Genomic DNA, 14452 nt, shown 5'->3' on the forward strand with positions numbered 1-14452 from the left:
TAACTTTATAGTGTTATGCTTAAGCCTTGTTCTATATTTATAACATCTTGTCTTGACTTGTTTCCTTCCATACCATGATTAAAATGACTTAAACTTGAAAAGTATGTTGATTAAACAATCTTGAGATTAGGGTTTTGGTTAAGAACTTTACAAACAACACCTTGATGAATGACTAGAGCCTCCACTTGAGTTTGTTCCTCTTCATGTCTTTGAATTAGTCTATGGCTTGTTTGTTTATATCTTGATTATTCAAGCATTCATAGTTGCCTAAATGTAAACATGTTTATACCTTGTTAGGACTTGGAACTTAACTTGTCGCCCACATGTCTTTGCTTCACAATGATGCATCCCCGTCTATGGTTTTACTTTGTACATGTAATATACGCTTTACTCATAAGTCACCTTGAATATACACTTGTTTAATCATGTCTTGTGGTACTCCATTTGTATTTTATCTCAATTTGTGATGTTATATCCATGTCCTATAATTGTTTATCATTTCATTCAAGTATTTCCTTCATAAACTTCCATAATGTTGATTATGTATCTCATACTTGTTCATGTGCTATCTCTTGTGGTGTTATATAAACCTTTGTCATATCTTGTTTATGTCCATCATGCCTCAAAAACATTTAAGTAGCTTATTGATGTCTTGCCAATTTATGTATCTTTATGTATCTAAATCCAACAGAAAGGATCTTATGTTGACTTCCTAGTCATGTACAATTTGTTTGTTTGTTAACTTTGTTTATCCATTCATGCATTTACCCTAAACCAAACCCTACCCCTTTTTCAAGCTAAAACACCCACACAAACCTTGACTTACTTTTAGTCAATGGACTTTAAATTACACTTTCAAAAATGCTTTATTACATATGAGGCATTTCAAACACAAACCTTGACTTACTTTTAGTAAATGGATTTTTCAATTACACTTTCAAATTCTTTAGTACACATGAAGCATCTCAAACTCAAAGTTTGACTTACCTTTAGTCAAGTAACACTTTCCAAAAACATTTTTTTACCCCTTTTATTGCCCCATTAAAAAATTCAAATAAATTTTAAACCAAAACATAGATAAATTCAAAAGGTTCCTATGGAGCCTATAAATGCCTAGGGTGTTAATTCCTTCCCTTTGCATAATCAACCCTCGTACCTTTGATCTCTACTTTCTTTACTTCTAGTTTTACTATTTACTATGCATGTTTATGTTTGATTTTATTTTGAATCTTTTCCCCTTCCCTTGGAAAAATAAAAGTTTCGGTGGTGATATCAATGTTTTGTGAGTCAAGTTAATCCAATAGCTTGGTCTTTGATTCTCACTGTGACATCAATGACGACTTCATTGGGGAGTACTCCCCAAGAGGGTTATACCTATCTTGTTTTTATCTATGTTTTATTATTTGTTTCTTTATATTTGCTTGGTGATCTGTATGTTAAGATAAGTCCTGACCCGAACTTGAGTGCATATTGAGATAGGAGGGTGGTATAGTCAAGTTGGATTGGGTGGAGTAATCCTGAACAAGCTGACTTGAGAATCCCCCAATCAGTGGAGGCCCCTTTGGGGATAGTATCTGTTGAATGAGCAATCATGAAGACATTTGCTATATTTGACGTGTGAGCCCGAGAAGCTGATGACTTTAGTGTCCCTTTACCCTACTAAGCCTTGTTAGGACGTAGTGTGGTGACTATGAAGGTGTAAACATGAATTAGTTGATACGCGATACTACACTCATATGGGTTTTGTCTTGAGAATATTATTAGTTGACAAGTAGTTGTCCAAACTGGTAATATCCGAAAGATGGGATTATGATTATGGGAACTTTCTTAGAACCTTGGTTCATGTCTTGATGATAAACCCTTAGCACTTACCTTGTTGGGATGGTTAGACCCATGGCCTCATGCTCGTGAAGTCGAACCTATGAACCCCCATGTATTTGACATCTTGCATATGTTTGTTGATCTTGATGTGTTTGTGCATTCATACATTCATCCATTCATTAACATCATCTTAATTAAAGTCTTCAAGGAACTTAGAATCATTTGTTGCAAATATCATAGGTATTTTTCACTATGGATTTTGGAAGAAGAAGAACTCAAAAGTACATTTCAGGAGTCCAAAATTGGAGGATTTAAGAAAGCTAAGATCTCTGGTGGTTAATCCTAAAGACTTCAAAGGAAAATATGGATTTAAGAAACTTTTCAAAAACATTCCGCCTGCATATCATTTCCCAATGGAGCACCATATAACTCACTTGCATTTTTCTAATAGAGAAATACAATTCCCCTGCAACTTTCTATTAAGGCTTGGTGAAAACAGATGCTAATTGCATATAACATTCAGTCAAAGCCTGCACATAACTAACTGATTTTCAAACAGAAATTAACTCAAACAGAATTTGTAAATTTCTAACTAACTTCCTAAATTTCATTTGCATTTGAGCTACATTTCGATTACATTTCTAACAGAATTTCGAAGTCTATTAATGGAAGCATCATAATTCAATAAAAAAATTGAAAATTTTACAGAACTACTCTCTCCAATCAACCTCACTGCGTCTTCGAAAACAACTTTCACTCTTCACCTCTCACATTCACTCCTGAAGCTCTCCCCGATTCTCTCTCTCTCTCTCTCTCTCTCTCTCTCTCACGACAACAAAGTCAAGAAGTTGCAGAGAAGAAGAAGGTTGCAGAAGTAAAATTGAAGAATATCAGAGGGAAAGAGAAGAATTCGATACTTGTATTCTCCAGAGAGCCACCACGTCAGTAAGTTATTCTTCTATCTCTTGCTTCAATCAACGTGCATTTATTGAACGCAATCCACAAGTCATCTACAATTCTCTTCGATTATGCGCATAAAACACGATTTGATTACGACTCATTTTTGGTTTGCAACTCGATTCAATGATGATGATTTCGATTTATAAGATTTCGATGATGATGATACATCCGAATTAAGGTTTTTTTCATGGCTTGCGTTTAGTTTTGTTTGAATGTTCAAAGTGAGAAGTGAGGTTGTGAAGGAATCGAAGGTGAATCAAAACATGTTCATGTTGCTGAGTCTTGTTCTTGCTGCGCGTTTTGTTTGGTGGCTTGGATCCGGGGCTGGCCATGTGGAGCTTGTGCTTAAGGCCCAAGTTCCTTCCAATTCACACACCCTCCCAAACTGATTCATACCCATGCCTCATCTTTCCATATTATTTATTTATTTATATTTATTTTAAATGATCTTTTTTTGGCATAATTACATTTTCTAATTTTTTTTAATATTTTGGTGCATAAATCAATTTGTTAGATTTAGGTTAGCCTAATTTTTTGTATCATAAGTAGAATTAGTTAGGATTAATTAAATTTAATTGATTTTAGTTAGAATTTTGATTGTTAGAAATTAATACCTACTTGATCATTTTTGGATGTTGACCTTAGTATCCCTAAGGTTTAGAAATTCCTGATATCCATGTTACCTTAGCTTAGGGTTTGTGTAGATTCAACTGGTATAACTTAACTGATTGATCCATTAGATTTCCTCTTTTTAATTACTTTACATTTTGATCTTTAATTTTAAACTTTTGATCATGTCTACATAGTTGACTTTAATTAACATGTTGTTTACCATTTAATCACCATGATCATTTACCTTGCTCAAGGTTTAAGTATGTTTAACATGTATTAATCTATATATTGATCCATGAGCCATGATCCATATTTGTATACTAGGCATGATAATTTTTATCAATAGTTTAATTCCCATTTAATTGATATTTAGATTGTGATTCTTGTTAAATTAAAAATGTCATTTCAATTTGCCTTGATGTATGCCTTGTTTAGATATCATGTCTTATCTTGTTCATTGAGTTCATTCTTTATTGATTGTCCATGTTGAATCCATTGCCAATTGATTGAATGATACCATTGAATGAGTTGAACTTTATTTGCTTGTTTTACTCTCTTTAATCCCTTTCTAATTCCATTTACCTTGTGTGGTTCATTTTGATCATGTGACTTCAAGTTTGATCCCTAATGTCTTCCATTATCACCATTGTGTTACACTTTCCATTTGCATTTGTATTGTTTATTTACACATTAGGATACCATGCCACTTGATCGTTTTAGGCATGATACTCAGTTTGTAACTTGTATGATCCCATTTCTATTCCTTGTATTGTTTAACGTCATCCCCCCATTGTGGGTTATATGTCCCCCCTTCCCATGAAAACGTAATAAATTATGTTTAATTTCCTTTAATGCTTTCAATTGAATTCTAACTAAAAAATATAAAATCAAACAATAAAAAGATCTCTTTCAAAATACAAAAACTCACTTGATCCAACTTCAAGTGTTTTTCAAATTGGGCAACGCGAGTGCTTGATCCAACTTCAAGTATCTCATCCTCCATTTTCATATTATATTTATCCCATTATAATTTAATCCATTCTACTCCTAACTCATTTTATTATTGATCAACTCCTATTCATCAAATCATTTTTATAATAAAATTGGATGAAAAATGGGGTGTACGTACTTGTGCACAACATTCAAGTACTTAGGTTGTCGATCGTACCTAGCTTGTGACCCGATTACTTAACTTCCATTCAAAACACTTAACAAATAATCGTGAGTCTAATCCATTGCTCCAAGAGTGAAAGAGTGGTTAGGATGAAACTATCCTCTCAACTCCCGAGTATTCTGATTATCGGACGTACTTAGCGGGTGGTTAGACGTTTGTCTCCCTCTAAGTACCAATGATTAAATTCGTAAAACAAATTTCATAATTATAATCAAATCAAAAATATTATTCTGCCTTAGTGCACATTCCTTATCTCATTGCCTAATATCTTCAATATCATTTGCATTCCTCAGTAGTGTTGTATTGTCTGTTTTTGGAACCAAATACCATACTTCCTTTGGATTCCATGTATACCTTTTTGGGAAATAACCAGTGTCCATCCTTTGAACCAAGATATGTTTGTCTTGATAGGAAAACATTCCATTCCTTTTCTTTTTGGTCAATATGTCTGCTTTCCTCAGTAGTTCATAGTTTATTCCTTATTGGATTCATAATACCATTATCTTTTGGTTTCAGATTGCTTATTCCCCAACAGTGATATATTGTTTCCTTGGAACAAATACTATATTCCTTTGGGTCTCATATATACCTTTTTTTTTGGCAAATAACCAATGCACATCCTTTGAACCAAGAGTTGTTTGTCTTGATGCCAAACATTTCATTCATTTCTTTTTGGCTTGATTTTTGCTTTACTTTTTGGTTCAAAGTGCATTTCCTTTATGGGTTCCTGTAATACCATTGTATTTTGGTGTCAAGTTATACTTTTCATCACTTATATCAAACCTCTCTTTTCTTTATTCCGTCTTAGTTCCCCGAACTAAGCAGCTTTGAGTTTCTCATTGCACGACGAGAATACGTATGTACAAGGGTACTAACTGTTAGCGAACATATTGATTATTGATTCTCCTTCCACCATACTAATTATTTCTCCTGCATTATGGATCCATTCATATCTTTCATGATTCATTATCATCTATCTTCAATCATAACCATTCATTCTAGTGATATATTTTTTCTTTGAAACCAAATACCAACCTTTCTTTGGATTCCATATAAACCCTTTTAGGGCAAATAACCACTGCCCACCTTTGAACCAGGAGTTATTTGTCTTGATGCCAAACATTTAATTACCTTTTCTTTTTGGCTTGATACATGCTTTACTATGTGGTTCAAATTTCATTCCTTTATGGATTCCAATAATACTATTATCTTTTGGTTCCAAATTATACCTTTATGTCACTTCTGCCAAATCTTTCAGTTCTTTCCACATTAATTATTTCTCTCTATCCTACCATTTACCTTCCATTATTCACTATTCACTACCTCCATTCAATTTCTTCTACCTTCATTCACCCCATGTGATATGCTTTTCTTTTAAGTTAAATACACCATTTCCTTGAGCTCCATACATACTTTTGGACAAATAACTAGTGTCTGTCCTCTGAACCAATACCCTTTATTTTTGGCTTGATACCAGTTTACCCTTTATTTTTGACTTGATGTCAGTTTACCCCTTGTTTTGGCTTGATACTAGTTTTCTTCTTTGGTTCAGATATACCTATTCTATGGGTTTAGACATACCTACCCTATGGATTCAAACAACATTATCCTTTGATTCAAACCATACCTTTATCACTTTTTCCTTTCATCTCTCACCTTTAGTTCTATGAACTACGGAGCTCTGAACTCCTTATTGCACTATAAGGATATGTAGGCATGAGAGGCCTAATCCTCACATAAAACTTTGTTTATTCCTTTCTTTTCTCCTTTTGCGAGTATCTTTAGATAGTAACGCTCATTCGAGCATAGAACAAATAAAACGGTTTCCATTGAGTACAACAGATGTGAGTGGTGCTAATACCTTCCCTTTGCATAACCGACTTCCCTACCCTTTTTCTCTTCCGTTGGATTTTATCAATGTTTTACCTTTCCTTCGGGAATAAATTAAGTTCGATGACAACTCTGTTGTATCTTCGAGCGTGCGATGCGCTGGGGTATTTTTCGGGTAGCTTCACATAGCAGATGACAGGTTGGTAATGGAAAGGACATTGCTAGTGGATATTAAATTTATACAAAGTACTAAGACCAATTCAATTATCTAGGACATCAGTTGGAACATTCCTTATATGACTTATCCATTTTTCCTCCTCAAATTGTTAAAGATATTTTGAAGATCAACTTGTAATTTGATAATACTACTAATGATGAACTCATTTGAACATGATTTGCAAATGGTGATTTATATTTTAAAGATGCCTACAATTGTATCCAGAGCGATCATATTAAGCCTTATTGAACGAAATTCATTTGACATCCCTACATACATCCCGCTAAGTTATTAGTGACTTGGAAGTTGAAGCATAATGTTATTGCAACAAAAGACAATCTGATTCAAAGGGAAATGCATATGATTTACAGGTGTCCTATTTGCAATCATTATTAGGAAACTGCGGACCACTTATTTCTAGATGCAGGTACACCTTACTTTTTTGGCAATGGATGAAGCGATTGTTTGACACACAAGAAATGATATCAAGTTTCAAAATGGTAAAATTGATTTTGATGTAGATATGCTTCATGTTAAACAATTGATCTATATGACATCCATTTCTTTCAAATGACACATCTATTCACGAGTTTACAAAAAGCTTTGACATCAAATACATACCTTCCTCCTGCACCTAAAACAATACAAGTTAATTAGTGTTCTCCTAGTCATAATTGGATTAAATCTTCAAAAGGAAATCCTAAAATATTAACTTGTGGTGACATATAGAGGGATAATTTAGAAACATTCTTGGAAGTTTTCTCAACTAAAATTGGAGTTTGGACATCCTTTAAGTTCAATTGCAAGAAATCATGCTTGCTATGGAATATGCTAATATGATGAATTGAATTTTTTTTTGACTTGAAACTAGCTTAATGCTAGTCATTCATGTCTTTTCTAATACGGATATTGTCATTTGACATCTTTTAATTAAATAGAATAATACTTTACACACTATCATTTTTTTAGATTTTAGATATCTTTCATTTTTAAAGAGAAGAATACATCTTTAAAAAATTTGTTTTCAATTTAAATTTTAAAAAATGTTTTGAGAGATATCTTCAACAAATCCAACTATTGTTTTTATTCAGTATTTGATGAGATAGATTTTATATTGTGTTCTTTTTATTTAATAATTTATATTTATTAAAATAATATAAATATAATTTCATATATATATATATATATATATATATATATATATATATATATATATATATATATATATATATATATATATATATATATATATATATATGATCCATTGACCGTGTAAATTTATTTTACACTATCAATCAATGAAACCCGTGTAACATGCCATATTACACTTTTATTTTTAAAATTCTGTCATGATTTAATAATATTGGATATTAGTGTAATTACTCTTTGACGGTGTAAAAAAAAAATTTATTTGTATCAACCATTCATAAACACATATAAAAATTAAGATTAATTACTATGCACCGTTAGTGTAAAATAATTTACACCGTCAATTCTTCACATCTATTTATATTATTTTATAGATTTTTAAAATAAATAATTTACACTGTCAATTCATCGCAATCATCTATTTATATTATTTTATAGATTTTAAAATAAAAATGAAATTTATTTCAATATCCAACCTATAAGAATAATTGACGGTGTAAAATTTCAGTTAAATTCATAAAAGTTTAATCTATTACCATTAACGTATAAAAATTCTTTATACTTTAATTTATATCAATTAAATTGATATATTTTTCATACAAATTAACTATAAATGAATGTATTTTCATGAAGATATGTTTGATGAAGTTTTCATCAACTATCACGATCTGGAAGAGCGTCTTTATCAAAAATAAGGATCTGTCTGTAACCGCGTAACCAAAACGAAATTTCGGCATCTGATCTCAAACACCATTCTGATCTCATCGCATCATACTTCTCTCCCTCCATTCTCGCCATTCGATTCAGTATGTACCTATCCCCTCTCTTCCAATTCTTCTTCTCTGTTCGGGATCAATGCTTTTTAATTTTGAATCTTTTAGAAAAAATTTATCAAATGAGATTTTCTTATTTTCTCAACTCAATTTCAGTTGATGTGTTAGTCCTTGCTATTCTCTACACTGGTGGAAAAGATCTGTTTGTTTTTTTATATGATTCAATGCCTTGGTTCTGTGAAATTGTAATTATTTTTGAAAACCTAAGCATCATTTGATATGTCTCATTCATTTTCCCAATCTTGTGAAGTGAAGAGAAGTTAGAGTTGTGAGAAAATTTTAAGCTTTTGCGTGAATAAATGCAATCAGCTTTTTATATTGATTGTGATTTATTTATTTTTGGATTATTTCTTGCGGTGCCTTCAATGGATCACGCCTTTTCCATGAAAGTTCTTAATTTATGTTCTATAATAAATACACATTCTTGAATGATAAATCTGTATGCTAGGAATAAGAAATTTGATTTTTTTTTTTGGAAACTTGAATTTTAGTGGCATATATGTAGATTTGATGTTTTTTAAAGGGTCTAATATATTTGTTTGATGTGTTGTGCTAAAGTCTAAAAATGGAGGGGACTGTCTTCACTCCTGCACTGGAAGAACTCCAGCATGTAAAGTCTGAGCAAGGAGAGATTCTGACCAAGCCTTTCTTGGATTCATGCAGACACATATTGCCTGTTATAGGTGCATGTTCACTATCCCTTGTTAGATATGTTTCAATGTGTTTCCACCTTTTTTTTGTGTTTTTTTGTTTCGTAAAGGGAAAATTCAATTATCCTTGTGTTTGGTGATAGTATAAATGCTAGATCTTAATGCATTGTTCACTCTTGATCACCTTCTCATCTATGAAACTATGAAGCACAAACACCTCTGAGGCTAGGTGTGTCTCGATGTCTGACATATATCAGTGTTCGACACCTGTATGACACGTGTCTGACAACTCAAACAAGTGTCAATTTTTTTTCTTTCTGTATGCTCACACCTTAGACACTCTCTATACGGGTTAAAGATGTGTCGAAGCAATGATGATCTATGAGAGGGTTATTGACATTAAATTGACATCACTTTTAGCTTTCCGGTAGTAGAGGAATGAATGAAAGTGAAAAACTATCATTTAGTTCTATAATTTTTTTGCAATGAATCAAATTCTCAATTTAGATGTGGACTCATATATTTTGATTATCAACTTAAATCTTTATAAATAATTTTCATATATTATTTAAGTATGATGTATAAACAAATATTTATGTATTGGTGTCCGTGTCTTATGTTTTTGACATTAGCGGTGTCAACGTGTCCGTTAGTGTCATAGTATTCATCTTCACTAATAAGTAATTTTTATGCTATGGTATAACTCTATAACTTCAATATGTACACACAATAGATAGACTGTGAATTATTCTGTTGTATAGTGCTTACATATGCATGCATTAAGTGATATGAATACTTGTACTAAGGTCATAAAAAGTGAAATACTGATTTTTTCTTATAAATGACAGATAAGTTTGGACCTGCTATGACCCTTGTTAAATCCGACATAGGTGGTAATATAACGGTATGTTTCTGCCAATTGCTCTGTTTGACTCTTACTTGAATGTATGTCATTGTCAATGCTATCAAATAGCGGTGCTATAATACAGCAGAATTTGAACAAGTCATTATTGTTCCACGATACACTATTAATACAAAGTGTTGTATACAGAGGCTATAGCACTTTAGGGTAATGGGATTTGAACAAATCTCTATTTTCCGCAACATGTGATTTATAACACTGGTCAATGTGGTCGTCATATCTATCTAGCAGCTCTGGATGTATTCCTTTTTATTTCTTATGATTACACAGTGAAGCTGTATTATGATATTGAGCTGCAAATTGTTTTGTTTTCTGTTTGTGGATCTTTATTTCTTATGATAAGCTTTTCTTACAATCATTGGTATGTACATGTACCACAAGAAGTATATCCTTGTTATATGGTGTATGGTCTCACTTTATACTTTTTTAATTTTCATTGCAGAGATTGGAAACTTTATACTCATCCAATCCATCAAGATTTAATATCCTGTACAGTTTGGTACAAGTAGAGATCGAAAGTAAAACCGCTAAATCATCATCCAGTTGTACCAATGGGCTTCTTTGGCTGACAAGGTAATTAATGAATACCATGCAGTTTCCATTTAACTTTTGTTTTATGTTTGTTTGACATTCTCAGTTCTGTTATTCTAGAGAACAATTTTTGATAATTTGTTTTAGGGTTAATGTAAGAAATTAAGAATATTAACATGTGTATGCATAATCTATGCATGCCTGGATATTAAACATGAGTATAACATTATGAATATGTCATGAAGCAACTCAAGTATGAATAAGGAAAGACCAAGCCTGAACTTGTTTCATGTCTACTTTGAATAAATGGTTAACTGGTGCTATGGACATAAGCTTCCGCATTACACAATTTCTGAATAAATAGATGTAAAATATAATGTGGAATGCAAATTCAGTGAGATGGCAAAAGCGCATGTTAGAACTAGCTTGAGTCACAAGTCGCATGATTTAAGTACCTTGATTTTATCATGAAAGTGACAAGAAATTGAGGGATATGCAAATTACAGGATTCAAGCTCAATAAGTGAATTTATTGAGAACTTGGCTTTTGACTGCTGATACAATATAATGATGTTTGGACTTGTCACGCTTCTAATAGTCAGGTTATCTTCCTCAAGGTGTGTTGAGTTCAAGTATTAATATCATAATCTTAATTATTATTTGGTGGTGAGACAGCTTATTCTTATTAATATTTTTGACAAGCCCTTAGTTTCTTTTTAAAATCTTGGTATCCGGCCTTGCAACCGACTAATCCAAGAGAACCAATCCCACCATCCACTTGTGGGGGCCCTATTTAAAGCTAGAGCAATCTGTCTGGACTTGGCCCAACACAGGAATCGTTTGCATCTAGCGGGACTCGAACCTGAGACCTTAGCTTACTGCTAGTTGTTATTAATTGGTCACACAATATTATTTATGATAATTTAATTTTATTAACCTGATATAGTTGTTATTAATTGGTCACACAATATTATTTATGATAATTTAATTTTATTAACCTGAAAATCTTCAGAGCAATGGATTTCTTGGTGGCTTTGTTCCAAAACTTGATTGAGCATAAAGATTGGCCAATGTCACAAGCATGTACAGATGCATACAACAAGACTCTGAAGAAGTGGCATGGCTGGCTTGCTAGCTCAAGCTTCACTGTAATGTTCTTTTCGCGCTTTATTTTTGCAATCCTCAAACTTTACGAAGAAATAGAATTTATTTGAGCTTTACTATTTAATCTTGCTTCACACTGGCCTAGGTCTGTTGAATGTTCCTAGGAAATGCATTGAGTTACATATTCTGCTGTCATTTTTCTACAACCTTTGCTCTTTATTGTGTGAATGCTACATTTTTTTGGATAAACAACTTAATTAAGCACTTATAGCATAAACACTTATTATACAAGTGGTTATGTATTAGCTATTTTTATAGCAAAAGATAAAATAAATTTAAACTGTTTTTACATATGCTATAAATTATTTTCATAAGATATCTTAGAGAACTTATAGAAATAAGCTGAAAATAGCTTATGGACATAGCTTATGTATAAGCTGTTTTCATAAACTCTTCTAAACAGTCTCACAAGTACTTATCCTAGTAGTTAAGCTTAACAAAAGTCTATCCAAAAAGACTATTGTAATTTGCTATAATTTAGACTTACAGCATATCCGAGTTCCAGAAAAGATTTGAGCTTGAAAGCATTTAAGACAATAAAATAAAGATGACATCTTTATCTTCTAGTTTCTACACAGTTGTCAATTCAACTTGAATCAAACACTCAAACACCATGCAGTTTTCCCTTGTCTCTCTTTCTCTGTCAATGTTTCCTTGTTGTGTTTTTCGGTTATTTGTTTTTCCATCAAAGATGGTTAGTGTGTGGAACTGAATACCATTTGGAATGCATCGAATGTTTACTCTATAGGTAGTCATGAAGCTTGCTCCAGACAGGAAGAAGTTCATCGAGGTGATAGGAGGTACCGGTGATATAAATGCTGACATAGAGAAATTTTGTACAACCTTCTCTCCTCTCCTTCTTGAGAATCACAAGTTTCTGGTAAGATCTTCTCATTTCTGGTCTTATCTTTGATGATCACTAATGGTATTGACGATGTTAATACATGACATCAAATCATTACACAAGTTTTTTAATAAAGTAACGGAAGAAATTTACTAATAATTTTACGAGATTTTCACTGAAAGCATCGACATTTTGGCAATGAATTTTCAAATTTAATTGTGATAGAGAAAAGATGGAAGCTAACTAGAGATCATTTATTTCTGGAAAACTGAAAGCAATGCTTTAAAAATGTTCAATCTATTTTATAAATGCAGTCTTATTCTTAAGAGGACCAAATAGCAATTTAAAACTTTTTTTTTCTGTTGAGTTTACTAAACTTACTCTTTCGGCTCAGGCGCGTTTTGGGTTGGATGATATGAAGGCATCATGAGTCACAGTTTCATTCATGCATTGTCAGAAATACCTAATGAATGGCTCTTGCATGGAATCATGGTCAGAAGTTCCTCATGAAGGGCTCTTGAATGGTCAATCTTATTTTATCCATGTTTTCAACTTTGGCACACAATTAGCATGATAAATAAGTATTATCTTCAACGTGCCTCTAATTTTACTCTATACAACTTTATTCTGTTATGTCATAGTATTTGTTGCTATCAAAGTTTACTATGATGCTAAGGCTACTTCATTGACTAGTTTTCTGTAATACCATATAAAATATTGTTGATGGAACAGTTTAATCTGGCTAGATTTACACTGGTTCAACTTTTGCTCATTCTATGTCTCTTTGGTCATAAAAATCTTGTTATTATATATAGAACAAATTACTCACATGTTTTGTGCTTATGTATATTGTGCTCATGTTTTATTATGACCAATTTGAGACATACTCCTCGGTTGTTTATCATAAGTAAATCAACTTTTTTTGGTTCTTTATCACAAAATCAATTTCTTACCATAAAACTGACACCTCATAGACAAATTTTTTGGGTGATCGAAAGATTAATGTTCATCAAATTCTTTCAAGCAACGTTTGTTTGATTGTTTTTGCTGACTGTTTCTTTCTTTAGTTGTATTGTTCTTTTGTTTTGTTTTGTTTTCTTTTCTCTATTTGCTACTTTCCGCCACTTTTTGTGTTCAGAGGTTTTCTTTGTTGTGCTTTGTAATTATTCATCCATTTTTTATTTATTTTATATCATCTTCTATTTGCCATAGGATTAAAACTTTTCTTGTTCTTTATCATAAGCAATTTTACTCACCTTTATAACTTTCGATATTATTTTTAAAAATTATTATCACAAAATCAAATTCTTTTCATAAAACTGACACCTTATAAACAATTTTTTTCCGGGTAATAGAAAGATTAATGCTCATAATTTAAGCAAGGGGACTAAAACATATAGAAAAAATGGTTTAATTACAAGTTTTGGTACGGTTATTTATTTGTAAAATTAATCATTTTATTTTAAATTCAAATAGTTTTAATTTTATCCTTACATGAATTTTTTTTTAAAGACGTGTAACTTATATATTTTTTTAGCATTTAAATTCTACATAAATTCATATCAGAGGATTTGTTGTATTTCGAAAATGATACACCATTTAAAAGTGAACATATCATCCAACTTTATACTTGTGAAAAGTAAATATTTGTTACCATATTTTCACTGAACAAGTAAAGCCTCAATAATTCTGACGTATATATTTTTTTAGCATTTAAGTTCTACATAAATTCATATAAGATGATTT

The 14452-nt window shown here is 31.8% G+C and overlaps 1 protein-coding gene across 1 annotated transcript; it reads left to right on the plus strand.

Annotated features, from left to right (window-relative positions):
- The first annotated feature begins 8350 nt into the window (after positions 1–8350).
- LOC127091505 (glycolipid transfer protein 1) lies at positions 8351–13478 on the plus strand. Its single transcript, XM_051030164.1, has 7 exons — positions 8351–8569; positions 9155–9279; positions 10095–10150; positions 10611–10741; positions 11711–11846; positions 12611–12742; positions 13101–13478. Exons 2-7 carry the CDS (start codon positions 9162–9164, stop codon positions 13134–13136), a joined length of 609 nt encoding a protein of 202 aa, XP_050886121.1. The 5' UTR covers positions 8351–8569; positions 9155–9161; the 3' UTR covers positions 13137–13478.
- The last annotated feature ends 974 nt before the right edge of the window (positions 13479–14452 follow it).

This window comes from Lathyrus oleraceus, chromosome 6 (assembly GCF_024323335.1).
Source record: "Lathyrus oleraceus cultivar Zhongwan6 chromosome 6, CAAS_Psat_ZW6_1.0, whole genome shotgun sequence".
In the NCBI taxonomy this organism is placed as follows: Eukaryota; Viridiplantae; Streptophyta; class Magnoliopsida; order Fabales; family Fabaceae; genus Lathyrus; species Lathyrus oleraceus.